Raw genomic sequence first — 27,957 nt, forward strand, 5'->3', positions numbered from 1 at the left:
TTTCTTCAAAATTAAAGTCTTTATTGGAATATATTCCAAAGCAGTTAAGTCATCTCATGACTGAACAAAAATAGCCATTTATCTTTAAAAAAAAAGAAAGAAAATAAAGTCCCATGATGGTTAAAAAATGCACTGAATAGCTTTGCACAAAATATACATGGCAGTAAATCATATATTGCAGGAACTAATTGACTTGTTAATAAATAAAATTGTGAAGAAAACATTTTTATACATAAGATTTTAGACCTCCCCATATTTGCGACGAAAAGTGGTAACTACACAAACCCTCATTTAAAAAACAAAAACAAATCGTGAAGACCTGTGCCAACCATTTCTCTAACAGGTTATTGCAGTGCATTCTCTGACACTACCCCCCCCAAAAAAAGAAGCAACAACAAAAAAAGCAAAACAACACAATGAGTAACAGTAGAAATAATAGTAATACAATAATGATAATGACAGGATGATTTCTTATAAAGCAACACTGATAAAAGCAGATATAAATGACCAACTATCAACAGTAAAATGTACAGATTACATTCCTTCAGGGTTTCAGAATAGAGGGAGCCTGTATGAGGAGGACGTTTAGAACTGAGCTTGAGGGACAGAGTCTCCTCTGGATAGAAACGGGAAAGAAAAATCACACTTGTCAAACAGGAGAAGTTACATTATTTAGGTTTCAACATTGATTTGTAATTTGAGGTCCAGGCACAAGACTCAAACTTTGGGAGAGGACACACTATAATGCAAATCCATGATGCATGTAAAAGTTTAACATTATCATTCTGAGAGTCACATGCTAGGATCAATCCTGCAGTCCATCCATCACCATACACATATTCTGACAAATGTACGTAGTGTAGAGCCTCTTTAATATTCCCAACACAGAGCGCAGGTCAGAGGTCAAATATAGTGTTTCTGTTTAGTTAAAGGACGACTTGCATCAAGCCTCCACTTGAGAAAACATTCAGAGCTTTTCCATAGGCAGCATGTTCAGTTCAAGGAAGAGGAAATCTTACTTGTGGCTATGTGGATGTGTGATGCCAAACTTGAATGTTGTGAACCTAGCGTGTCCAGTATAAACCCACAGTGAGTGTGGTGCCGTCCAGTTAGAGCCACTGCTGAGACCTGACAGCAACAAAGGGAGTAACGGGCCTGGACAGCGCCACAAAAAAAAGGTGCATCCTGACTCTACCAGGACAATAAAGTTAAATAAAGATAATTAACAACAGAAACCAAACCAGACAGAGATGCAGTGTGTGAGGAAACAGCGGAGATGAGTCGACTCCCCCATTTTAGGCGTCCACCTTCCTGTAGAAGTGGAAGGTGCCAAGCGGGGGGATGGATTTGCCTGCTCAGTGGAGCCTGGCGCCCTCGCAGGCTAATTCAGTGCAACAAGCCTTTTACAAAAAGGGGACTGGAACTTTGAGCTTCTTCCATGATTCTATTCCTCTTCTGCGACATTAACAATCCACACATAGACTTTCCAGTGATTCTTTCAGTATCAAAAAACATGTTTGTGATTCCTTCCGGGCACATTCCTTTATCAACCCACAACCTTTGTGTTTTCATGGCTTTCATACAAAAACGTCCACAAAGTGCCACCAAGTCCCCTCCATTTCCAAGAAGTCGGCAAGAGCTATGTACAGATCGGGTGATATGTCATAAATGATGAGCGTGTACGGTAGTGGTTGGTTCACTGAGACCGGGGTTCTCCGTGGACCCTGAAGCGGTACAGGCAGGTGTAGTCTGGGTGACCCCAGTTAGACAGAACCCGCACCTCGATGATGTGGAAGGCTTTGTCGTTCTTCTCCTGAAAGAGAAGAAAGGTGGAAGTTATTCGGAACTTGTTCACAGATGATGAACCCCAATTTCTTTGCTCATAGATGTTGGAAGTGCTTCAACAGTTACCATGACAGGGAACGTTTGCAGTGACTCCCCATCCTCCTGGTATGTGTAGTGTCCCAGCAGCTTCCCTTCCTCTTGTAACTCATCATCTAGACCCTGAATATGAACAAAAAATTAGCTTAGGTGCTTTGAATTGGCAAGTGTCCATCTGTCAGGCTATGTGTCAGGATTTCTTACGTAGACAGTGAAGTTGCGAGGGGCGCTGGTGATATTTCCAGTTGGAGACAAGGCCTTGGGGATGTGCTCGAGGCAGAAGGACGAGGGCAGGATCCTCAGGGACAGTCGGATCACCAGATAGCCCTGAGAGCCTTTAAATGCCCAGCAGTTACCTGGGTACACATCAGGCTGAAGAGGAAAAGCAAAGGGACAAAATCATTTCCATTGGTTTGTTAGTTAGTTTTACTTCACACCAGTCATGAAATAATACGAATTCTAGTTCAGTCACATTATAGAAACGTCCCCACTCGAGAGCTTGGATCCAACGTCGTTCCATTAACAGCAAAAAAGAAAAAGGTCTTAGTGAGGCTCACCTGGATGACAACACGTGGGGACTGGGAGAAGTACCAGAGTGGAAGGCCAAACAGACTCATGAGGGCCGTCTTGGTCTCGTATGTCTCAGAGCAGCGGGTACTGAGGATACTGCCACCTGCGCACACACACACACAGTCAAGTCTCCATTACTATGTTGATTTGTGCTAATGCTCAAGGTGCACACATTTATGAGATGTGCCAAACAGCTTGTTGTGTATTTCAAGATTTAAGTCTTTATTAACAGCATAAATAGCAACAGGAACTAGACACTCAGTAGAGCACATGTCCTCCAAAATAACAAGATTTAAATTCACTGGATACAATATTTTTATTAGATTTTCTTGAGGAATCAAGACAAATGTTAAAACCTAAAACAAAAAAAAATGAAAAACTATTTCCTGGATCCGCCCCATGATCCACATCCACCCCAATGGATGATGCAGATTCAAATAGAAATACTCTGTCAACATTTAATAATCATCAATGATTTATCAATAATAAATCCGGGTCCAGATAGGACAGCGACTGGGTCTGGTCCGCAGACAGCCTATCAGTGACTCCAGCATTACAGGGTAACTACTGACTTGTAGGCCCAGGATCAATGTGAAATAAACGTGAGGTTTCCCGCTTACCGCCAGACTCAAGGGCGTAGTCCACCAGGCCTGTTCGGTCATAGGAGTAAAGCCTCAAAGCGTTCTGGACAATCAGGTTCACTTGCTGAGGGAGAGACCATGACACAAATACCAGCTTCAAACACACAGCAAACCAATATTTTTTTACAGAACTCATCTTAGATCACGTGATAATGTCGGACGATGATGTGGACAGTAGGAAGTGAACATTCATTACCTCTTCTTTCAGTCCCTCAGCAGACACAGTGTGCTGGACACTCCCAGTTACCGTCTTGACGATGGTCTTGGCTTGAAACTCTGCTTCGCCCAGGGTCTCGACTCGGTTTTGCTCCAGCTGCAGTGACACGTTTCTCAGGATGTTCAGTTCTAGTGCGGCCAGTGAGGCCTGCAGGTCCGGTGTGCTCACGTAGCGCTGGGAGAGCCAGTAGATCAGAGACTCGGGCACCTCCCCCTGCTCCTCTCCTGACCCACCACTGCCATAGAACAGAACCTGCAACTCCTTACGCACCTGAGAGGACACCTGGGCTGTGATCTGGGAAAAAGAGATCAACAGACATAATGGAAAAACGGAATTCAAAGGAAACAGTATGTCTGAAATATTCTAGGTCGATGTTGTCTGTGTTAGTTACCGTCTCCTGCAGGTTGTCCAGCTGCTCACACTTGCCCTTGCATCCCACAACACCCTGCAGGTCTCCTCTTATTTTACTCAGCTCCAACTCAAGTCTCTGCACCTCCGCGAGCAGAGCGTCATGGTCCTCCTGGTTTACTCCCACGCTGAGTAAAAGACAGAATCTGCATGTGAGCTGTCATAGTCTTGAGGAAGTTGCTTTACAAAATATTTTTAAAAGAATGTGAATTAATGTCTCTGGGTGTTCATACCTGATAGGTGCCGTGGGTGCCGCAGCAATGACAACCACTTTCTCCTTTTCCTCCCTCTCGTGCTCAAACTGCTGCTGCTTCTGCTGCACCTCCTACAACACATCACGGATAAGCATTGCTGATGATAGCAAAGAAAACACAAAAAGAAAAGCCCCACTTTCGTAATCCAGATGCCCCTAATAACAGATTCCAAGCTGTCGCAAGAGGGAAAAGCAGTTTTTCCCTGTCGACCTCCATGATGAAAACTTTCCATGAGATATTTGATACAGAATCTCTGTCAGATAAGGCACAAAAACAACCAGGTCGGCCTTCATACCCAGTTGTCTGTCCTCACTTATATTTTGTCTATTTAACACGGTTGTCTCTTTGGTTGTGTTGTGATACTAATTTTAACACCATAACATTTTCCTCCCAGTTATTTATTAGCTCTTTTGCTGGTTTGCTTTTCCATTTCCTCTACTGGGTGTTTACTTTACATTTGGGCTGTTTAAATTATTTGTATTGAAAAAGTTTCAATGCAGTAACACAGGTACATCTACTGTTAAAACAACAACAAAATAACTAACAATGATTAAATTAATAATAGAAACACATTTCCCCGGCACCCAACAGATTTTAAAACTGTTTACTTAGCAAAAAAAGGAGAGAATCGGCGGTTTATACCTCAGTCTTTGCAGCCAGAGCTTTGAGCAGCAATTCTAAATCAGCCAGCCGCGCTGCCCGACTCTCTTGTTGTTGTGTCTTCTGCTCTTCACTCTGCATGAAACAGGGATAAAGAGGAAAAAAAGTGAGATGCATGTATATATTTTTAAGCAAGTGTTTCCTCTTTTAACCCAAATGTTTCCGGTAGAACAGAGTTTCTCCTCTCACCTGCATCCTGTGTGTGTTCTCCTGCTCCAGCTCTCCACGCAGGATGCCCAGCCTCTGCTCCAGCAGGGAGGACACCCACAGTCCCAGGCTCTCCCTGTTGGTCTGAGTGTGTATTTGCTCCCTCAGCGTGCCGTAGAGACCCAGAACGTCCCCGTGACGCTCTTCCTGCTTCTGGTCCCCCTGCTGGACTTGCGACCACAGCAGAGCAAGCTGGCTTTCCACACGTTCAAGACGCTCCAGGTCCACATTGAAGACTGCCACGGGTGGCAGGATGGGCTGAGGATGAGGAGCAGAATGAAGGAGTAAATAAAGAGGAGGAGGAGGGTGGAAAATACAGTTTTGTCACTTAAATACAATCCTGCACTGCAACAGACACAAGATGGCAGTTAACTCTAAAGAATGTTTGTGTAAATTTGTTTGTAAAGTTTGGTCACTTTGAATTCTTCAGTTGAAAATGCTACTAACTGCAACATACTGATTAAGTCTGTGGTCATTTATACACATTAATTAATTGCTTTATAATAGTAGTTTGTTAATTATCTTACCGGTGCCTGTGAGACTGGGGTGGCTGTGGTCTGCTGCAGGGGGGTCTCTGGTGTTGGAACAGAGGCGGGAGCAGGAGCAGAAACTGGCACCAAGTTAGACAAGAGAGTCAAGGGAGACACACGTCGCCACTCGGTGAGGTTTATAGCAGGGAGGTAGGCAAGTAGGGCAGAAGTGGACGGACCCCACCAACATAAAGCTGCATATAGAGAGGAGGAAATAGAAGTTAGACCTTAATCATAAACTCAGAATACTGATTTTACAACAGGAACAAGCAAATGCTGAATTTTCTATATGTGTCATACTAAATTTTATTTCATCTACTATTTTATCTTCAAAGTGATCTATCTTAATTCAAGGAAGCATAAAATAATTGATTAGGTCACAAAGTCTAAGTTAATTTATATAAATCAGGATCATACAGCTTACGTGCGTATATCTTTAGACTTTTGAATGAGGTGAGGAAAAACTAAAAAGTTTCAATATGTAGTTTCATGAACTTGTGAGCAAGGCTCAACCGCAGAATGGAGAAACTCACTCGAAGCCCAGAAGGCCTGACCCCAATCTGATACTGGATTTGCAGCGTGCTCTGGGGAGATGTGCTGGTTAAAAGGTCCACTGCCTCACTGCAGGATGCTTTTTCTCTCTATGCACTCACTACACTGTTACACCTATGATAAATGAAATGAGCATTGAGGGTTCCTGTAAACTCACCAAGGAGAAGCAGAAGAGGCAGGAGGAACAGCAGGAGCTTCCACAGTTTAGGAAGACATCTAAAACAAAGAGTCACACAGTGCTCAGATTAACACACAACAGTATTAACACAGTATTGTTCAAAATGTGCTGAATAACTTCTGAAAGTACTGGTACACAAACTGATGCATAGATACCATCAGTCTATACTTGAAAAGAAACAACTCAAATATATCATCCTCACTTTAGAAAGTCGATCCCGTGAAATCAACAGGGAATCTGTTTTTTATTTGCGTATAAGGCAACATTATCATTCATTTGGAGTCATTGTTTCAGGCCACTTGATGAAACTAAGTTAGTTGTTCTGTTGCCATTGAAAATTGTCGCCTGATGGTCAGAAACGTTGCTATTACAGAAATGAGACTCAATAAAAACAGAAGGGTAGGCAACAAGACAGAAGCAATGAGCTGATTCTCATAGAGGAAAACAGCAGATTCCAGTGATTAATCTGAAGTTTCTTCACTTTAAGTGCCCCCTTCACACAGCCATGTTTTATTATAAAAACATCATTTAAAACAGCATCAACATTTGAAAAAAAAAGTATAGATGACAACGGATTCTTACCGTGTCAGAAAGAAAACGTTGAGGAGACACATGACAGACACCAGCTGGTACCATCCTGTTGCAAGAAACCACACGAGTCCCCTGCCTGTCTTCACTGGGCAGATTGAAAACATTTTTAGAGATATTTAGGTCTGGAATGAGAACATGATGTGATCATGTTGCACAAGAAAAGAGCAGAAGATGCATTTTTCTAAGTAGGTGAGAATGAAGTGTAGCAGACCTGGAGCTGCCAGGAGCATCCCAAACAGCGAGAGCGACTTTTGAGCCACTGTCCCGACCCCTGAACCCAAAGCTTTGCCCGCTCTCACCACACAGTATCCCGGCTGGAGGAGGCAGTAACCTGGAAGACAAGATGAGAGGGAGGAAAATGTATTTAATTCAGTATGTGTGGTTCATTAATCCAAAAAAGGGGATGAGTTAGAATCTTATCAGTACTAAACCTATCATTACAACAGTATATTCACAGACTGCCAGCAACATCAAGAGAAGTGGTGGTTAACCTGCGTAAGCTAGGACGCTCCACAGCGCCCCCACAAGGCGTCGAGGCCTGGAGGACTGTTTGAGGAGGATGGTGTGTGTCTCAGAATACTGCTTCCCTTTACAGTCATCACCTGCGTGTGCCAAAACGATGCATGACAAGCAAAAATAACACAAAACACAAAAAGGATGTGTAAATGAACATGTGAACGCATCAGCAGTGAACACAAACAACAAATCTGCAAATGATCAAAGTAGAAAAAACTGGAATGAATAAAACTTTAAAATTATAAATTAATCATGACAAAATAATATGCTTGTGCATGCATGTGTGTGGTGGCACACCATGAAGAGCTTGATATATTAAAAAGAAAACGATTCACTACAATCATGACTGAAAAACACCTTCATTGTTGCTTCTTTAACTATTTTACTGCCCTCAATATTTAAATCTGGCACAGAGTGGTAACAAATATTGAACTCTACCATGCAAAGCAATCTCATGAACCAAAAAGCTATTTTCTTGTCAGCTATACTGACACTGTATTTTGGGGTTATTTCATTGTCCCACATTTGGAGTGATTTCCACTTCAGCTTTTGTACTAGACTGGTCCCTTGAAATAGATTTGGGCTACAAATTTGAGAGGAAGAAAAGCATTTGCAGGTCATGGCGGTCAACACGCTGCTGACTAGTTAAAGCGGTTCACACAACCTCTGCTCGCTAGTGCTCACACAGGTCACGCATATGATTAGCTCTTGTCAATCATGGCTACCACAAGAAAGAGAGATGGTGTGTGTGGTTGTTGTGTGCATCTGCTTACACAGGGAACCATTGAGATTAAGATGTGATGTATCCTCAGTCACCAGATCCTTGACATTCATGCTTCCACAGAAACTTGTGTGAGCTGCAACATACAGTACATAAAATGCATTAATCTAAAAAACTTAAACACATTGTGTGAGAAAAAGGTGAGAGAAGGAGAGAGCGGTCTGAGGAGATAGAGTGAAAGCACAAGCCGCCGCCGTGACCTGAGGAGCTCCGTCCGTCTTCATGAGGAAAATGAGAAGAGGGGCATGAAACCACTTAACTGGATACACACAACAGAAACAAGAAGAGCAGAGGAACCCATGCTACAGAGTTGATAAAATGCTCCTGCAGCTAAGAATGAAACCAGCTAAAATCAACAGGATGCTGGAAATAGAACTTGACCTGCTGCCAAACACTGTGGTGCAGGGAGAGAGGTAAACTGCACGTTAGCCAAAACTTGAATTTTGTTTACAGACTCCGAAGAGCTGGAAACCTGCAGATTTATCTACAGTCAGAGTCTTTCTAGTTCGGCTCGTGTAATCATCATCATCTACATAACCTCAAATGAACTTGAATAAAAAAATGCTAATTATCATGTGACAGTTTTGTCCAAAATTCAGGAGTGTTTGGTTGGTGTTCGGTTTTAATTGTCTTCATAATAGAAAGATGTGTGAAAGTGAAGGTTGGATAGAGGAGAAGGAAACGGTGATTCTTCGAAGAGCCATTTAAAAATAATTCTACATTTACTTTTATCCAAATATGAGACTCCTTTTTTCTCATTACAAAAACGCAGGAGCAAAAAAGCAAGAGAGAAATTGAAAACAGAAAGTTCATCAAATAGAAGAGCAGTAGAAGAGGTCAGGAGCTGGGACCCTCGACCTTTGTCCCTTGTAATAACAGCTGGTACCTTGTCCTTCATAGCCATTAGCTCTGTAGCTCATCATCCTGTGGAGAGTGTTCTGCTTAAACAGCCACAGTTGGGTCACACTGGAGGACACTGCTCGTCTCATTGAGGCCGACAACGAAGCAAGAACACCTGGTGACACATCCGTCCACACTCGCTGTTAGTCAAAATGCACACTTGAGGCATTGCTTGAGACACAAAGATCGGCAGATAAGATGACGGAGGAAGAGAATAGGATGACAGACGCACCCAATGAAAAAGCTATGGATAGCTCGATTACAGGAAAGATAATAAGGTAACATGTGAAATAGAAAAAGACCAGAAAAGAGACCAGAAACATAAAGAAGTAGAATGGCACTTAATGGAGCGCATACCTCCAACCAAGGCCCAACAGTCCCCTTACATTTCACGCACTCAATGTGCTTATTTCTTTAAACAAGATCCATGATTTATTCCCTGGATAAACTGAAAATGTTGACACCCCCTATCTTGCCCTATGTCAGAAAAAGTGGGGGAAAATCCCTAATTTCCACAGCAAAATCCTTACACCGAGTTTTGTGTTAATCCATCCATACGATTTAGGGTAATCTTCCTTAAAAACAAACAAACAATCCAACCAACCAACCAACAAATGGACAGGGGTGAAAAGAAGCCCGCTAAGGTGGAAACCAGAGAATAGAGATTACAAATGATCTGCAAAATGGAGCCAAAAATGAGTCTTTTCTTCATCGACAGGGAATGACAGAAGTAGAAAAAGAGAGATTGAAGAACCATGAGTAAGGAGCAAAGAATGCCTCTTCTTGTGTACCTTTTCCTTGAGAGCTCCTGGCCTTTGAGCCCAGCCACAGCACATTGTTGAAGACCAGGGTGACTAAGGACACGATTGGGGCCAGGACCCGTTTGCTGTAGCGTATACACGTGTTAGACACAGACATCAGGACACCTGGAAAGACACACCACCATACATTGTATTCTCAAGTGAATTTTGATATGGACACGCTGTGAGTGGAAGACCAGCAGTGTGCGTTTCAAATATGACATTTCAGTTCACCTCCACAGCTTCTCACCTGTCCTGTTCCTCCGACTCGTGTCTCTGGAGTATATACTTGTGAAGGATAAAGACGAGGAGGAAGGGCTGTCAATGGAAGCTTCTGCAGACTGAGATGACGACAACGGCGACGACCGTGAGAGAAGTGAGTCCTGAGAGTGCAAAGAGCAGTCTTTGCAGATGTAGCCATTAGCGAGCGTGGCGTGCGACTCTGAAACGCTGGCTTCGCCGTTTACTTTTGATGAGCAGTGGTCGGTGCTGGAGCTTTTCCCTGATGGAGAACATTTAAAAAAAAAGATAAGGCAAATGTTTCAATCCACAAGCCATGAATAAGAAACACAACGTGAAAGGAAAACACTGCTGGTGTTATACTGAGCTAGATCTGGGTGGTTTAATTTACTGTACAACAAGGCATTGTATTATATATTAGTTTATAATTTGAAATCTGTAATTATGATCAAGTACAACTATGAACTTGAGTTAAAAATGAACTCATAACTGCATCTGTTACACAGAAGCAGCAACAAACACACTGTTGTTATAATAATTATCGATATTAATTATAGCAGTTTGGTCGGTGGTCATTAAGAGACATTAGAACAGTAGTGTATTTCTATCTCAAAAGAGTAATTATAAGTGTGCTACCTTCTACAGTGTAAAGTAGATATTTGTAGATATGTGTTTTAATTCCATATCCTTAAAAATATTATATCTTAAATTCAATTAAAAGATGCTTGAATAACTTCTAAATTTAGCTAAATCATTAATTGCTCATTTGAGATGGAGTCTATGACCTAGTTTGAACCTGGTATTATCATCCATCCCGAGATGGTTTAGACCGATTTTTACTCTTTTCAGTGTCCATACATTAATTTTTTTTTGCGGCCGCCACCACAATATCAACCCTGACCAACATATCATGATTGACACTTTTCTTAAAATGAAAAAAAAAAAAACCGCAGCACAAATTCATTCATTAATTCAGTCCCTCCTGAAACCACTCGGGGTAATAACCACACAATTTGGTCAACACAAACACAAATGAAGTACATGATCATTTGCATAGAGAGCAGGGAAGTGATATCCGATTACAGGAAGTCACAAGAGAAATCGAGGACACATTTTAATGTCAGATGTGAACAGACCAATAGAGCTGTCCAAATGCAATCAGATCTCTGAGGACGGATGCTAATACCAGGTCTGAATACTATGTTCTACAACTGACCCCAGTGACCACCCACAGACATGGAGGTGGTGGTGGTGGTTGTTGTGATGGTGCGTTGTCTCATTCGGGACTGGTCCTGGATGGAGCTGTGCAGGGCGGCGTCCGACACCGTGTTGCTTTCCTGAATGCTGCCGCTGTTGTTGATCGGGGTGCTAACAGCTGAGAAGGAGAGGGTTTTCCTCGGGGTGGCTACTTGGCTCAGAGATAGAGACAGTAAGTTGGACTGCTGCTTTTTGCTCCGCTGTGTCCTGGGAGAGCAGAGACAGGAAACAAGTAGAGATGTGAGTGCTGGTGCGTGTTAGGGAGTATGACTCAGGCAAGTTGAAACGGCTACAAGGATACAAACTCGAATGCCAAAAGACAGAGATAAAATTGCCGATCATTCAGTGATACTCTCTGGCAGGCTAACATGCGAGGGAGATAGTACCCATCGTGAGTCTCACCGTGTCTCTCTCCTGGTGCTGGTGTAGCTGCTGCTGTTGCTTTGGTTCTGAGAGGGATCGGCCAGGCTCTCGTTGCCATAGTGACCGGCAGTGGTCTGCAGACGCAGGCTCCGCCGTGACATCCTGGGCGACTCGTACACAGGAGCAATCTGGTGCTCCTTCTCAAACTCTAACGCTGCTGTGGAGTAGCTGGAACTGAGAGAAAAGGAAAGTGGGGGAGAAAGAAGAGGAAAGAAGTTTGATGTAAGGAGGTATTGAAACGCAGATCTGATCCACAAAAATCCATTTTAGAGATAAACAGACCTCAAGTGACTGTTGACCTCGAATCAGAACTAAGTACTATGTTTTTTGTTTTTAAACGCGAACAAGAAAAAAACACAGCAGCAGGCAGAGCTTGTTCCAGGCGGGTGGCAGTGGGCCTGACAGGAAGTGACTCACTCACAAGGAAGGCAGAAAACAATTAAATAAAAAACAATAGACACAGTGTGTCTCTGAAAGTCAAATTTGAAAAATTAAGTCAAGTAAAAATGCCAAAGTTATGCAAGGCTGAAAAAAAAATCTACTCCCCTCACCTCAATCCAAAGCCAACCGCAAGTGGAAACACACCATGAAGGTTGTAAAGTTTGACTTTGCCCTACTCCGAGCAGCAGTGAGTCACTGGGCCACACCCACAGAGGCAGAAGAGCCAAACACTCAGAAATGAGAAGCAGGCAACAGGGCAGCGATCCACTGGAAAGTCTCTGGAGCTGTTATAGAAACTACTTCCATCATCCTGCTGAACTGACTGTGTCAATTTTATTTCCACACTCATTTGAATTTAACTAAAGCTTATACAACATGGCGGGTGCTGTGTGATCTCTTATCACAGGAGAGATTGAACTAAAATGATCTGACCGTGCTGCGAGTGTGTACTCGTCACTGGTCGTTCAACTAGGTCAAGCTGAATAACTCCACAGACGTGCAGGGGAGGGTGGATGAGGAGGAGGGGCAAAGCATTTTATCTGTCGCTGGAGGAGAGAGAACAAACTTCCTGTTAGACGCTTGGAACAGAGGGACCTTCCCAGTTAAAACAACAGCTGTTTGGTTTGGAGACATGAGCACAGAGTGGCCCTGTGCTCAGCGGCAGTATGTCAAGGCAAAGCATGAACTGTACATGTACAGTATATGTGCAAGATGCTCACTGGAGCCTTGCTCTGGCTCTAACCCCAGAGGATTACACACTCCTACCAAGAGCCAATTATGTGCTTTCGTCTTCGGCCCGCTTCCTGCTCCAACTGGCTTTTCTCTGGGCACATGACCAGGGCAGCACCTTTCCTCTGCATCCTGGATATAAGTACATGTGCAAGTGTGCCCTTCTTTTACTCAAAGCACAACAATAAAGCTAGTAGAAAAAAAGGGTCCAAAAAGGTTCCGAGGTTCCAAAGCAAGTAGACCAGCATCATGGTCTGTTAATCACAACACTCTGCTGATGCCTCGGTTCCAAAAAAGATGCAACAGTCAGGCATACGACTTCATCATTTTTTAAATAAAGCTGCGACAAGGAACTTTCACTCTGCCAGTAATTGTCATTCAATAACTCCATTGGTCTAAAATTATCCCTTCATTTCTGTAAATACTGAAGTGAAATGGTTGCAGATATATCAACTACGCATCTCCTGCTCAGTGCTCTGTGACCAAAGAGTCTACGCATGTGTCTGTTTGTGACACGCCCCTCTCCTGGTCTTTCCCAGTCACATAGCAATGAGCCAACACGCAGTCACTGAAAACAAGCAGAAGGAATGTAAACACGCAGTGGTACCATCAGATATGTATGTGCCATAGGGCTGAGCCAAATGCAACAAAGCTTGGATTGTTGCCATGGCAATAGACGCCATAATACGAGCAATAGTTTTTATCATTATTATTATTTTCTATCTGTTACCCATTGTTATACCTGGTTGAGGGTTATCTTATAACATAGAAAAGAGGCATACAAGGAATTATGATGAGTTTGGCAAATGGCCTGGAAAATGATAAAACGAGTGAAGTTACTGTGACCCCTTTGCCAACAACACATATCTGTATACATCTGTATCCAACTGTAGACAATGTATCTCTGCATGTACTGAACTGCCTGAGAGGAACAGTTTCACACCAGTAACAGAAGAACCAGAGGCCATGTGAGGACAGTTGAGCAGAGAGTCACTGTGGATCCCTGCAAGGGGACGGCATGGAGGACAACATCTAAGTAGAGGAGCCTGATAACAAACAGGATGTAAACTACAGATGAGCCGGGCATCAATTTTCCATTACGTCACACTGCTCATCACATTCAAATGTCAGAACATAGCTGTGGGGCGGGTTGTTATTGTTGAACTGCTGAAAACGCAGAGTTTCAAACTCACAAGAAGGAAATTCTTGTGAACAGTTACTACAGATAGTACAGATTGCTCACAGTTACATCCTCAGCTAAGAACAACAAAGAACACACAAGTTGATTCATCGTATAATAAAATACTGGTTCAGCCTTCACTGATAGTGTCACAGACTGAATGCCTGGGGCGTTGAAGCCCTGTGCAGGGCAGGGCAGGTCAGGGTGTGATGCGTGAGAAAGAAAACACACCTGTCTGTCATTTAACCAGGTGCACAAGTTAATTAAAGCTTTTGCTCTGCCGGACAATTTATGAGCAGAATTACACAGAGATCACTTTCATGTGATCTCAGACTTTTGGAACCCAGGAGAAATCTTTATTTGAACAACACAACCAATTGTCCTGTATCCGGATTTCACAGAATAAAGTGTGTATCTCCTAAGCAAACACGTCCTCCTTCAACAAACTAAAACAATCCATCTACTAATTCCAGAAATGTCTGTTTGTGGAAAACATATCGAGAACTGTTCATCTTATGGGCTTCTCTCTTAGCATGTTCAAGTTAAGCCAAGAAGGTGCAATTTGGAAACATGATACGTTCAATATTATTAAACGGGCGACCAGGGCTCTGTAGCTGCAGCTTCGGGACTCATCTCAATCTAAATGACTTTCTAGTCCATGACAACAGCAACAACAGGTGATTGTGTAGTTCTGCGTCAAGCTTCACCAAACTTTGAATAAACAGGTGAGCAGCTCTCTATGCAGCAGCAGTGGCCTCTGGGTTTTGCAACCAGTCTTTACTTGCTGAAGAGTTTCAGAGATAAAGCTGCAAATATCATTACCCCAGGCTTACAATAAGGAAATGGCCCATTCCAAACAGGCAGGTCAGCTTTTTTCACTTGCTCTGTGCATCTACACTGGTCTGTGTGCTGCACTCTTCCAGGTGGCTCCCACAGCCCACGTGATAAATAAACAAGCGTTTAGAGACATGTATACGACATCTCCTTCCGGACGTTCAGCTTGCTAGAGGCTCTCCTTACATAACACTCGGAGCTCTGATGGTCTTCCCACAGTCAGTGGGCACGGCAGCTTTCTTACGACACACAACTACACGTTGGGTCGATTACATGGAAGTAAATGTGTTAGCGGCTCATGGTTCGCTGTTCACACAGATTATTTATACAAAGCAATTGAACAACACTATCACAAAACAAGACGATGTACAATGAATAGTAAAGTACTGAGATGCATTTCATAAACTACCTAAAAACAATTAAAAGATTTAGTCGATTAATGTTTTTTATTTGTTTGTTTTCTTAGTAAACTTTAGATCATTAAGCTTTTGGACTGTTCAAAACACAAAACAATTTATTTTATTCTATTTTTCTGACATTTTATAAACCAAATAAATAATTGTGGAAATAGAAGGAAGATTCATTAAAATAACAAAAAACAATCTCTGGTCAAATCTCTTGGATAAAGAATTTACATGACTTCAGAGCACACATGCACAACTGAAATGGTACAAGTCCTTCCAGACAGCAACTGGGTCTCAGCCATTCATCCCGGTGTAAATGCAACATTAGAAATGCGTGTGTGTCACTGACCAAGTATCTGCCTTAAGGGTGAAAGCCCCATCGATTCAGATTCTGCGCTGTAGCCCGCTCGTCGGGATATCCCACACTGAAGTCACAAGTAGCTTCATTTTTTTTACAGCAGCTGGCAAAACTGCGGCAAAACCAGTTTGTCATCATTTCACTGAAGACATATTCTGCCACATCAGAGGAAAAGTAGCATCACTTCTGGCGAGTCCGCCCTTTGCTGCCACTAAAGGGAAATGCGGAAAAACCCGCCTACTGCCTCTGCTTTGCTTAGTGTATGCAAAAATAAGATACCATTCCAACGGGCACAATGAGACGTGACATCAAAAATAGGTTTACATGGAATGAGGGAGTTCTTTACCACCCTCACAGTAGGAGGAGCTTTGCGTCTGAACAAGTATGGGTCACCTGAAAGATCCAGGAACTAGGAAAATTTTCCAAATTGTGCGGGATAAATTTAATGGCTTTTTTCCAATGATGTGAATTATGTTATAGTACAGAAAATGATGTTATGATGGGACCCAATCAGGAATTCTGGGATGCAAGTCTATTGCTCAACAACTGCCTCAAACAACCTTTGACAAAAAAAAAACACCTCGCTCCAGGAGACTTGCCCTAACCATAAAACTACTTGCCCAACCATAAAACACACCTTAAAAAGAGATTATGGACACCAAATGGGTTGTTAATCTAAGCTTCAAAGTGAGGTTAAAAAGCTTTGTAAAATGCTGGTCTCGCACACAAAAACAAAGACAAAGGGGAACCTTGCTACCAAAGAAACTGAGGAGAAGCGTGTTGGCTAATCAATATCTACTGCATCGTCTTGAGTTCAGCTCCTTGTCCTAGTTTGTAACAGATTCAAATATATATACATTTTACATGCCACAAAACGTTACACTTGTAAAACTAAACAGCCTGGAGTCAGACATTAGATCTTCAATCACTTTGTGACATTTTCCACCAGTGAGTTGGTAATCTGCCGTCTCATAAAATGACATTCATTTGGCCGGCTGCATGATTCAATCACAACAACATAAATGAGCTTTTCTCCTGTGTCTCTAGTACACAGCACAGAATGTGATTAATGAAAACATTGCAAGCACAAACAAATTTGGTGCCACTGCACAGAGCTGGATCAGTGCCAACAAATAATAATTGTTGAGGCTTCAGGTGCTGTAATTGATTGAGGTGCCCTGAATATTGTGGCTCCCATTGTCAAGATTTGATTTAGATCTCCTGCCTGCGGCAAGATGGAAACACGCTGTGTTCACTGGAATTCTACTGGGCCACTGGTAATCTGTGGAAAAATATCAGTTCAGAGCGCAAACGTAGTAAAAGCTGCCTTCCTGCTTGCTCAGAGCGTTACATAGTGGAGAGAGTATTTTTTCCCATCGGGAGCTGAGGCCTATATTTAACTGGGAGGCTGGGACAGAGCCTTTGGATTTCCATCACACTATCTCTGGGTGGCTAGGATTTGGCACTGTGATTAGAATAATTCCGGCCCACCCTCATTTTCCCTCCTGCAGACTTCACTTTCCTTCTGCCCAACTCCCTCTCTGCCGTGTCCACGCTATAGCATTATAATGTGCCGTTTCATGGTTACTATGGAAACCGCTCTAAACAGTTCCCTGGCTGAAGAGGAGCTATGATCGTTTGCAGAGGCTGGACATGTACCACTGTCAACAAAGTCTGGCTAATGCAGAAATAAAAATCAATTCGACATAAACGATACTTATCCTCATGCATAAAAAGAGACACATTTGTTTGTTTTTTTTATTTGCCTGCAATAAAAACAAAAATTATTCCTCACAAGCCGTTTTTAGACATGAACTCCAGGTAGAACTCAGAATTGGCCAGAGAGTTTACCCAGAGTTTGTCTTTCGCACATGACCAACACAGCTGCAGGTTGTCTGCACAGACGCTTTCACAACAGCAATAAATCCTCTGCTTTATTCAGGCGAGAGGTGGAGCGGCCGGGAGCAGCAGACCGAGGCACGAACTGACGCATTAACTCTGCTGCGTAGATTACGTAATTTTGTTTACAGCACCCCAGCACTGTCATCAGCTCTTTTTACCACAAATTATCTTGAAAGTTGTTGTGTGTTGTTAAGGGCCAATGCAGCATGTGCAGTTTCGAATTTGTTGCGATTTGGACATGTGATGCATCCAATTAGCATAAACTGTTAATAAACTTATGGCCAGCGCTCTGATCACGACAACCGCCACATTCCAGGCTATGAAGACTGATTCTCCAGTTCGGGCTAACCAAACTTTGCATCGTTGAACCGTTCTTTGTGCAGCAGCTGTGCCGCAGGTTCAGGGTTCTGTGGACTGGAGTCCAGCAGCTGCTCTTTCCTTACCACAGCATCGCAATAGACCAAACAAACAGCCTGTTCTAAACATGTCTGTTTGCGCTAGTATAGTAGCAGTAGTATAAAGAGCAGTTATAGAAATCCCTGCACCATCAGGCCTTTCAATCTCACAAGGTATAAACATGTCACAGGATGATTCTCGAAAATCCAGCTGCTGCCGTTTGCCTGGTACTCGACTGGGCAATGTTCTGCAACACACTCCAGACCAAATGCCGAAACAGCTGTATCTGCACCGTGAACAGCAACTGTCCAGCTGGCACTCCATGCACTCGGATGGTGACTTGCATGAATGGGTCTCTCAACAATAACAGAAGACTAGTTAGATGATGTCATGAAGCAGCAAAGGATCATGGGAGTTGTTCTCTTCAACACTGACCGTCACCATTGCTGATGAAAATCTCCCTGATGCGACTCTGGCTCAAATCTTGTTCACGGATGAGGTAATGTGTTGAAGTTGTATTCACATTACGCAGCAAACGGGAATGAATGACCAGGATCCATTACGAGTAACCAGTACAAACAGTAGAAGGGTGTTTTTCCTTTGTCATACAATGTTTGCCCCTGGAGGTATAGAGAGAGAGAGAGAGAGAGAGAGAGAGACGGGGGAAATCCACAGTAACACAGATATGTTGCAATTAGAAGGCGAATAAAATGAAACGTCTTGTTACCTTGAATAAAAATTGGTGATTTTTTTGGGGGTTTGATCATTATTGGAAACATTTTGGATAATGGGAGTACCCAAATCAACAAAATATATTACACAGGTCTAGTTGTTTTTAGAATTGTACATAATATATACATATATATATATAAGTCCAATAGAAAATAAGTCACTTTAAATTAACAGTCCGGATTGAGTTAATTTCTACAGGGTGAACTTGAGTTTGTACAAATATACAATATTTTAGATGAATTATCAGCTTCTACTATTTGGCCAGCCACATAGAGTGTACTAGATAACTTGATAAGTGCTGCTGCTTACTATTTTCACACTTCAGTGATCACTAGTGCGGGAAAAACACTTAAAGCAGAGGCCCCGGCCCTACTGACCTACTTCCACCATCATAAAATATGAAGGGTCTGTGTGAGTCAGTACGCAGCACAAACACCTGCTTTCTGTGAAGACATGGCTGTAGTCAGCCCGGATTTCAAGAGGTGCAGCAGCTCATTACTTAACTGAGAGAGTCAAAATCCACTGGACAAATTCTACAAGATTTCCCTTACTGTAATCACTGAATCACTGCATCACACAAGTAAAGATAAGAGCAAGAGCAGTCGTGAGGGCAGAAAACTCCAGTTTCACAAATATAAACCTTATTGGATTATAAACCTATGAATAAAAGTATTCCCCTCACTGTGTTTACAGTATTAATATAATTAACACCAGGTTGGTGGTCCGTGTGTAATGCCCTCTCCCTGGTATGTGGGAGTCTCCAAAGAGAGAGTGTGGATGGAAACAGGACGTGATTGGCTGGCTGGCTGGCCTCCTCTCCCTCGTTCTCTTAGACTATTCAGTGCCACAAAACTTGTCACTGCTCTTTTGAGCTTTGACAACAGATGGGCCAACGGTTTCTGTCACCTGACCCCGTCTGTCTCTGCATTGCGAGCTTGAGATTCGCTGTCGGCCACACACACATCCCAGCGGTAGATAGACACCCACTGAACACAACCAGCCACGGGACTCCAAAGGGTTGATATTTCTGAACTTCCAACAAGAAGCAAATATAACATTTACTGGAGGCTTTTCTGATGATACACGGACGTGTTTTGGTTCTCACGAGAGCTCCTTTGATCATCAGCGTCTCGGCTGCAGTTGACACAGGCTAATAAAAACCACAGATCTCTCAACTAGCTATAGTCAAGAAGTATAAACTTTAAGTCTAATCCTGGGATCAGCGCCACGGTTGTGACAGTGAGGTTCATTAATAGCTTCACGGCTGACTGGCCTCAAAGGAACGCGATTAGCTTGTTCCAGTCTACCTGGCAGATTCCAGCCGGGCGTCAAACAAGCTCTTGGTCATTCATCTCACTTTGCCTTAGTCTACAGTGTGACTCGTAAGATTAGTTACTAAGACAGGATTTCACATTGCTGAAATTCACATGATGTCATGTGATTAATGTCAGGAGGACAATAAGCTAGGGTCGGTAATCCTCGAAAAGTTATCAATAGCAGGCCACAATTTGAAAACATGCAACCAATACGTCCCGCCCCCTCCTGTCGTTTCGTCAATGCTACAGCCCCCAAACAAATGACTGCTCACTGCCTGACCCCCACCCGCTAACCTCTGGCCATCATGTGCAAGGAGACCAAGGGAATCACATGATTGGTCAGGTTTATTTGTTTAAGTCCTGCGGGGGGCACAGATACCGATTTTTGTATTTTTTTGTTAGACAACTTCATCTATTACTGTCTTTCGGGACATGAGGAGGGTTTCAACAAATAACAGACAGTTTTTCATAACAACCTTACCAACAGATCCTTAAGGTGATTGTTTTTTGTACATTTACATTCTGACACTTCAGATGAGCTGCTCATCTCAACATGAAAACGCCCAACGGGCAAATTCCTACAGTGTATCAATACCATTACAGCAGCCTATAAAAACATAAAGCTGCCAACATATTAAATAGAGAGAGCAGGTAACGCGGTCTCTCAATGAGACACAACTTGTTCAGCTGGATGGGAAAAAGCACAAACTACCAAGAGCCTGCTTACTGCATTTTCCATAGTGTGTCCTGCATTTCTGCAAGACAAAGCTGTAAACCTAATGACAGGGTTTGTTCAAACTTCTGATTTTTTTTAACATGACCATTTCATAGCCTCACTTAAACGATGGGAGGCCTCTGCTCCTCATGCAATAACTCTCCCTTTCCTAAAAGCCAGAAAGTGAGTTAAGTACAGGGGCAAAGTGATATTTCATCAGCTGACACCTGCAATGCCTCCTTCTGCACTTAGACCTCGATGGTGACAGGGCTGGAGAGAACATTCCTCCACATGCACAGACCTTTCTGGTGAAGTGTCGACCACACCTACAGTCAGAGTTTTTGTAATGAGGAGTACAAGAAACAATGTGTGTATGAGGAGCACTATTGGAGAGGCTCATCTTCCAGAAACAATATTAAACAGACAACAATCCAACACCGAGTCCGAAGCCTTTGACTTCTGAAATGCTGCGGAAAACTAGGAATGCAGCTTGATTCAATAACACAGTCTGTTTTTACCCTGTGGAAGCCTCTTCAGTTCCCCTCTAAACATACAAACAAAACTGAATCATGAGGCTGAGTCATCAAAACCACAACCACAGGATTTTTTAGAGGCGAGTACACAGATTTACAAAACTACAAAAAGTTGAAAAACAATGTAATCAAAAGTTAATCACATATTTCATGCTACATGTGTTTGTAAAGTGATGCCACTTAAACAGCAAATCTAAGAAATCTGCATCCTAAAGCAAGTACAGTTGAGTCATTGCCCTTAAAGATAGTCTTTAAACAGAAACACAGCACACCAGTAGTGAATGTAAAACATAATTTGGGATAATTCGGCTTATATTATACTTGTGTGATGATGTGAGTAAACTGACACCAGTTACTATAATTGCACCAATAAAAAAAGATTTGAGACCAGAAGGAATATGAGGTAACTGGTTGATGCTAAACGTGAACAGCATTAAAAATGATTGAAGAGCAGCAGCATGGTGTTAGGTACAATTTTGGTTCATGCTGATGAATGATCTGCTGACTTGTGTCACATACAACAGGCTGGGTGGAACTGAAATACCATTGGCTTGACTGTTGAATGCTGCAGCCAATGCACGGCAGCACGGCGCTGAGGTCTCACCTGAGAGAGTAGGTGTAGCCGGTGTTCTCTGGAGCACACTGTGGCGGCGTATATGTGTGCAGCTGCGAAAAATCCATGGTCATTCTTCTTTGTTTAGACTGCAGGAGTCAGGATGCAAGGAATAACACTCTTTAAGCAAAGCCAACATAGTAGGGGAAGGATAAGAAGCAAAAACTTCCATACACACTCACAAAACAAAATATAAAAAGCATGCACTGCCTTGTTCAGCTCGTCTCTTGCAAATAATAAGTGCTGCTAATGAGCTCAAGTTCTGCCGCTGTGTAACTGGATTTTTATAAACAGATTAAAAGCCACATTTTACATTAAATTCAGTACAGCACTGACTTTTTTTGCCTGCCTCTTCCCAAATCAATTCTAGCGCTATTCACTGGGCTGCTCTCCAAGAAAACACAACCGCCAGTGACTGCTACGCAGTACAGCCATGTCAGAGAGCCCAGCCGGGGTAGGCCCTAATGAGAGCTGCTGGACATTCCTGTTCCCCAGGAACACAACAATGCTACTGTGGACAAGAGCTGGCCAACCTCTTCCTGCATGCTGGCTCTGGCTGGAAGCTGACGGAGGCCACGGACGCCAGTGAAGCTGTAATGAATGACTTGTCTCTTCTCTCCCGGTCGGCTAACAGGCGGCAACTGACAGGAATGGCTGGTAGAGACAGGACAGCGGCCGTGACGATCCTCTCTCTCCTTTGTATTAGGCAGACTCCTCACATGGACAGCTACTCCTACAGTGACTACTTGAATAAGCTCCCCACACAGAAAAGGCAGTATTATGAAACCAAGTATAACAGCGAGGGGTTGGGCTGAGTTTTCAGCAATGGGCGGGAAACAACAGGTCTGAGGGGTTGAATCCTACACAGGCTGTGTAAATACTCTGTCACCATGAGACACGTGCGGTTTATTACCTAGCTCAACCAAATGCAGTCTGATAAAACAGGCTTGAAATAATCATACCTTCATGAAATAATAATGTAAATATTAAAAATAGCTATTTAGCCGGTTCATGTGAAGCTTTCACACTTGCTCTATACAACATTGGGAATGCAAAACAGATGGCTTTTCTTAAAATCCATCAGCAAAATCTCCATGATAATCTTAATCAAGTTTCAAATCTCTTTTCAGCCGAAAAGAGGGATAAACAGAAACGAATAGCCAAAAGACACAAGCTCTAGTTTAATTCGACCAGGATTAGTGGTTTTTTTCTCTTTTTAACTTGGGCAATGGATCAAGATGCAAGCCCTCAATATGGACACTCCAAAATTAAATAGCAACCTCCTGTGGTGCATCAGGGTGGCCTGAGAGTAAGGGAGAAGATTCCTAATTAAACTGCAGTCTGACCACAATAACTCAGTAAAGAGCCATTTATCTTATGCAGCTTTTATTTGAGAATGTGACCAAATCATTTTAACAATATTATGGAACTTGAGCTCATCAGTCAGGAGACAGGTTGAACAACAACAGACCATGTGGAGACACACACACACACAAACACACTCTCAGTTAACTCAGTTATATGTCTAATGAACTGTGACAAAAAAGAGCAAAACCCAGGGGGTGGAAAGTAACTAAATACTCAAGTACTGAACTAAAGTACAATCTTAAGGTACTTACTCTAGTATATCCGAACTGTTCTACTTTATATGTCTACACATTTCAGACAGCAGCACTTCACATGTTATATGATGCATTGTTATAAACAATGAACATGCCACAGTTTCCACAGTCCTGTCTTTCACCTCACGACTGCTTTGTTGGCTCCTTTACCTTTATGCACAGGGCCTGCGACGCTGCAACATTGCAGATATTAATCATCATCATTACAATTACTATAATTACACTGAGATACATTTAGTCTAATAATAAACTGCACATAGTGTCCGGACAAATGGCACATAAACCATTCCCGCATTGCCCAGTGCTAAATTTAGACGCCACGTATTTAGATAACACCGATTTGCAGCCTGGACGCACTGTTCCCATTTCTTATCCCAACATTGGAATAACAAGGAATAACGCGCAGCCACTGGCCCCTGCTAATGATGGACACGTTAAATGTCCGCTAGTGTCGCAGATGTGTGACAGAAATGAGGCCTCGCTGCCACAACAGCTGGTGAAGGAGCGCAGCAAAGACACAATGAATCCCCACAAGTCACACATCCACTGCAGAGAACCGCAGCCAGGCAAACCCATTATTTGCCATATAGCACGTCAACTTGCCCGCGTGGTTAGACTCCATGTATATGTTGTTATTCTTCAGGAGCGTAAATCCACGGGAACAGTTCCCTCACGTTCCTGTCTGTGCGTGAACGCGTCGCCAGCATCCCGACGCACGGAAACCCAGCGGGGGGGTTCACTGCCGCGGACCCACGAGCCTCCACACTTTGGGTTCTGCAGCACAAAGACGCAAAAGTTTGCAAGTGGCCGCTGAGTGTTGCGCTGGTGCACAACTAGGAGAACTCCAAAATGGCTTCCCTGGCGCAACAAAGCCAGCAGGACCGCTGCCGAGCTGATCCTCCCACTCCCAGCAACTCCATTGTCGGCCACAGCGCACACTTTGAATCTATTGGACGAGCAGCTCCGTGCGAGGAGAGCAGCCGCACTATTGTTTGAGTTGTCATTGAGCCACTGGAGGGTCCAACTGATTCTGAGGGTCCCAGCTTCACTTCTGTCAAAAGCGACATCCTAAAGCACGTCTCTGACCAGATAATAATAATAACAACTGTGACTACTGCTACTACTAATAATAATAATAACAATAACTAGTGATGGTGCTGTTGCTATTAATAATAAATATAATAATAATAAAACAATAACTATTGATGATGCTACAACAACTTACTGCTGCTACTTATAATAACAATAATATAACAATAAAATGACAATGACTGATGCTGCTGCTACTACTAATAACAACAACAAATAATAATAACAGCTACTAATACGACCAATAATAATACAACTGTTACTACTACTACTACTAATAAATAACAAAAACTCTCGATGCTTCTACTAGAAATAACAAATAATAATAACAAAAAATATTTATTAAAATAATAATAACTGCTGCTGCTGATGCTGCTGCTACTACTAATAACAACAACAAATAATAATAACAGCTACTAATACGACCAATAATAATACAACTGTTACTACTACTAATAATAATAAATAACAATAACTATTGATGCTTCTACTAGAAATAACAAATAATAATAACAACAACAAATATTTATTAAAATAATAATAACTGCTGCTGCTGATGCTGCTACCAACAACAACAACTAGAATCAAACATTAAACACAGTAGATTTAGGATTTGCTCTCAATACTGCAAAATAAGTACAAGATCACAGATAGAAAGTCACTGCTGTTTTCTTACATATGATAACAGAGGTCAGGATTTTAGAAATCCAAATTCCAACAAAAGCAATCCTACTGAGAATAGATTACCCCAGCCCAAAAGTAAAAGCCTGTTAAAAAAACATGATTTCATTATTTGTAATAATTATATTATCTGTTAAAAAAAATCCTTAATTTAGTTTCATTTGTAGAATAGGAACTACAGGACATGGCCTTAGTTTTAGCTAGGGCCTGTCTAGATTGTGAAACATGACTGTATTACGATTTTCAAGAAGGTATTGGCCAATAAACTGTGGCACTGATGTAACACAAAGTTATTGCAATCTTCTATTTGTTGAGCCATGGTGAAACAATACAACAGGGATGTCTGACCACACAGCTCAGACACAAACCAGAGGATAATGTTTCAATAAAAAAAAAATATCCTTGTATTCTTATCACAACGCAAAGAAAACTGTCAGACCACTCAGATAAAGCAGAATACCCCATCCTAATTTTCCTGTTGGAAACCTGAAAATATATGACTTCGATTCAAAAATGCTTGGTGTGGATTCAAAACAAAGCACCAAGACATTATTATATATGATATGAACCCATCACAGACTTGTTTGCCGATATGAAAACTTTACTTTACAGAATGAAACCATGCAGACATATGCATTTGTTTATTTTCTTAATTCAAGTTCTGCACATTCGTTTTTATGTCTTCTTTTCTGTTATTTCTCTTTATGGTTGAACTGTAAAATAAAAAAGGCTCAGTTACACTTCTTTGCCATAAGTGTTTGATAATAACAGCTCAGCAAACTAGGAACATGCATCTTCAGCTGGAAACTGGGCCCTGCAGTCCACTGCTGGAGCAGATGTTGAGTAAACTAGAAGTCGGAACAGGACCAGCACCAGAGATGTAAACAAAGCACAGCTCATATTCAAACCACTGATATGGCATTTCTGATCAACAGTACTTAATATCACTGACATGTAAGATAAATATAAGTGGAATGTGAATATGTCATTGAAATGCTCTGTACTTCAACAACACAGCACTTTGGCAAGAAAAAAAAACAAACCACATTGTTTGTGGAAGAAACCAAACACTGAACCTGCAAAAACATCAGCAGGGATCTTTCATCAGCACTGACAAGAGCAACACGTTTCGCTCAGCACTTCATTCGGGCAAGGATAAGATGAACTGGAAATATTATCAGTCATAAAACCTCTCATTGATAACGCACAGACAAAAACGCAGAAAATGCATGTTGCTTGAATCCTTCAGACAGATTCAAACTGTTGCCAAATTAAGGAATCTCCTTTACAAATTAAATCCGGATCAAGAATAATCACAGAGCTAAGACCCTCATTACCACTTCATTTGGCCTGTAACAAACAAATACTGGGAATGAAATCCCCAAATCCACACACACAGAAGCACAATGTTGAACATTCCAGTTCACAGGAAAACACGACAAGTTGTCTCTGAGGGCATGAGAGTCTGTACCACATTTCACACACCATATTTAGACTCTCAATTTAAAACAAGTTTTCAAGGGAGGAAGCAAAGAAAGGGAAACAATCTCTCTTCCAGGAGGGACAGTATTCAGTAGTAATATAATCAATTAAATACTAAAATCCTATGAACTGAATGACACAATTTTCCAAGTGCTGCAGTTGAGTACCTGTTCCATATACCATGTAACCACACACTTGATCATACTTAGGTTGGAGTTGGTTGTTTTGCAGCAGCAGCAATTTTGACGTGAAAAAGAAGGTTTACACAGGATGGAATAACACAGAAATAAGGCAATTTGTGTGTGTGAAGAGTAAATAAAGAATAAAGCTGTAAACACCAAATTTTAGATAATATCAAGGGGCACTGATTTCAAATTCTGACCTCTCTGTGGCTGAAAATCTTATAGAGGACATTTTTCCACACAAACTAAAAAATATGAATGCGTACATTTGAATTGTTAGGTTTAGAAGTTTATTCATATGTTTCTGAAGTTGAAACTGTGTTCACAGTGTTTACATGAATCTAGCTTCTTATTGGTTGGTTCAGTGGCGTGTGATACGGAAACAGGAACTGTTGATGTTATGAAGATGACAGTGTGCATGAAATGCTTCTGAAGAAAGCTATCGGTCTCCCTCCTGTTGTTGTGTGTGGCGGATTCAAACGAACCCGGAAGTAAACACGGGCGAAGCATCTCGCTCCCTCCCTTCGAAGTGCAAGCACCGACGGGCAGCGGGAGGGGACATTTCAAATAAATAATACGGTTAAATCTAATCCACCGAGAAGTTCTCCAAAGTGGCTAATACCGGAATACGCTAGTCCACGTAGCTTTTCCTCCTGGTCAGGAAAACCATATGTAGTGTGTGAAGCCCTCTGCAGATACGACTTTGTCCCAGATACCAACACACCCTTCCCTGAGGATATATGATCACAAAAACGTCCACGCGTGACAGCTCGGGATGCCGCGCTTGGACTTCCACAGTTGTGATGGAAACAGAAGTTCAGTTTACTCACATGTTGAATGAGACCGCGGAGGACAGACCGCAGGCGACTGACAAGCTGTCGGTTCTTGAAAGTCCCAAAATCCACTGCCATGGAAAACGGACCCGGGTCTAACGTTCGTCTTTTTCCCGCACACACGGTCACGTTGTCCGTTGCGGACTTGCGTCACGCACGTCAGTCCAAATAAGGTCGAAACGACCATGTATGGGATCTGTCACAACCACGAAACTGGCGACTCTTAGTGGACACTGACCAGAACACCAGCTACCACCTCTGCCACGACAAATACTACAACTAATAATAATAATATTAAAAGTTATGATG

At 42.3% G+C, this 27,957-nt stretch overlaps 1 protein-coding gene across 4 annotated transcripts; it reads right to left on the reverse strand.

Moving 5' to 3' along the window:
- On the reverse strand, positions 1 to 27,727 carry sun1b (Sad1 and UNC84 domain containing 1b). Of its 4 annotated transcripts, none has more exons than XM_061089386.1 (23): positions 23,985 to 24,268; positions 21,751 to 21,848; positions 11,586 to 11,780; positions 11,143 to 11,390; positions 9,937 to 10,188; positions 9,678 to 9,812; positions 8,873 to 9,001; positions 7,979 to 8,062; positions 7,181 to 7,291; positions 6,901 to 7,020; positions 6,681 to 6,774; positions 6,078 to 6,136; positions 5,366 to 5,562; positions 4,821 to 5,096; positions 4,614 to 4,706; positions 3,951 to 4,042; positions 3,701 to 3,845; positions 3,289 to 3,603; positions 3,072 to 3,156; positions 2,439 to 2,554; positions 2,086 to 2,253; positions 1,912 to 2,004; positions 1 to 1,813 (listed from the first exon to the last, which is right to left on the reverse strand). In XM_061089386.1, exons 2-23 carry the CDS (start codon positions 21,831 to 21,833, stop codon positions 1,697 to 1,699), a joined length of 3,207 nt encoding a protein of 1,068 aa, XP_060945369.1. In that variant the 5' UTR covers positions 21,834 to 21,848; positions 23,985 to 24,268; the 3' UTR covers positions 1 to 1,696. The 4 variants fall into 4 exon arrangements, with proteins under 4 accessions (XP_060945369.1, XP_060945368.1, XP_060945370.1 ...); XM_061089385.1 differs by lacking the exon at positions 23,985 to 24,268 and adding an exon at positions 22,293 to 22,702; XM_061089387.1 differs by lacking the exons at positions 21,751 to 21,848; positions 23,985 to 24,268 and adding an exon at positions 27,646 to 27,727.
- Between the last annotated feature and the right edge of the window lie 230 nt (positions 27,728 to 27,957).

This window comes from Limanda limanda, chromosome 17 (assembly GCF_963576545.1).
Source record: "Limanda limanda chromosome 17, fLimLim1.1, whole genome shotgun sequence".
Classification (NCBI taxonomy): Eukaryota; Metazoa; Chordata; class Actinopteri; order Pleuronectiformes; family Pleuronectidae; genus Limanda; species Limanda limanda.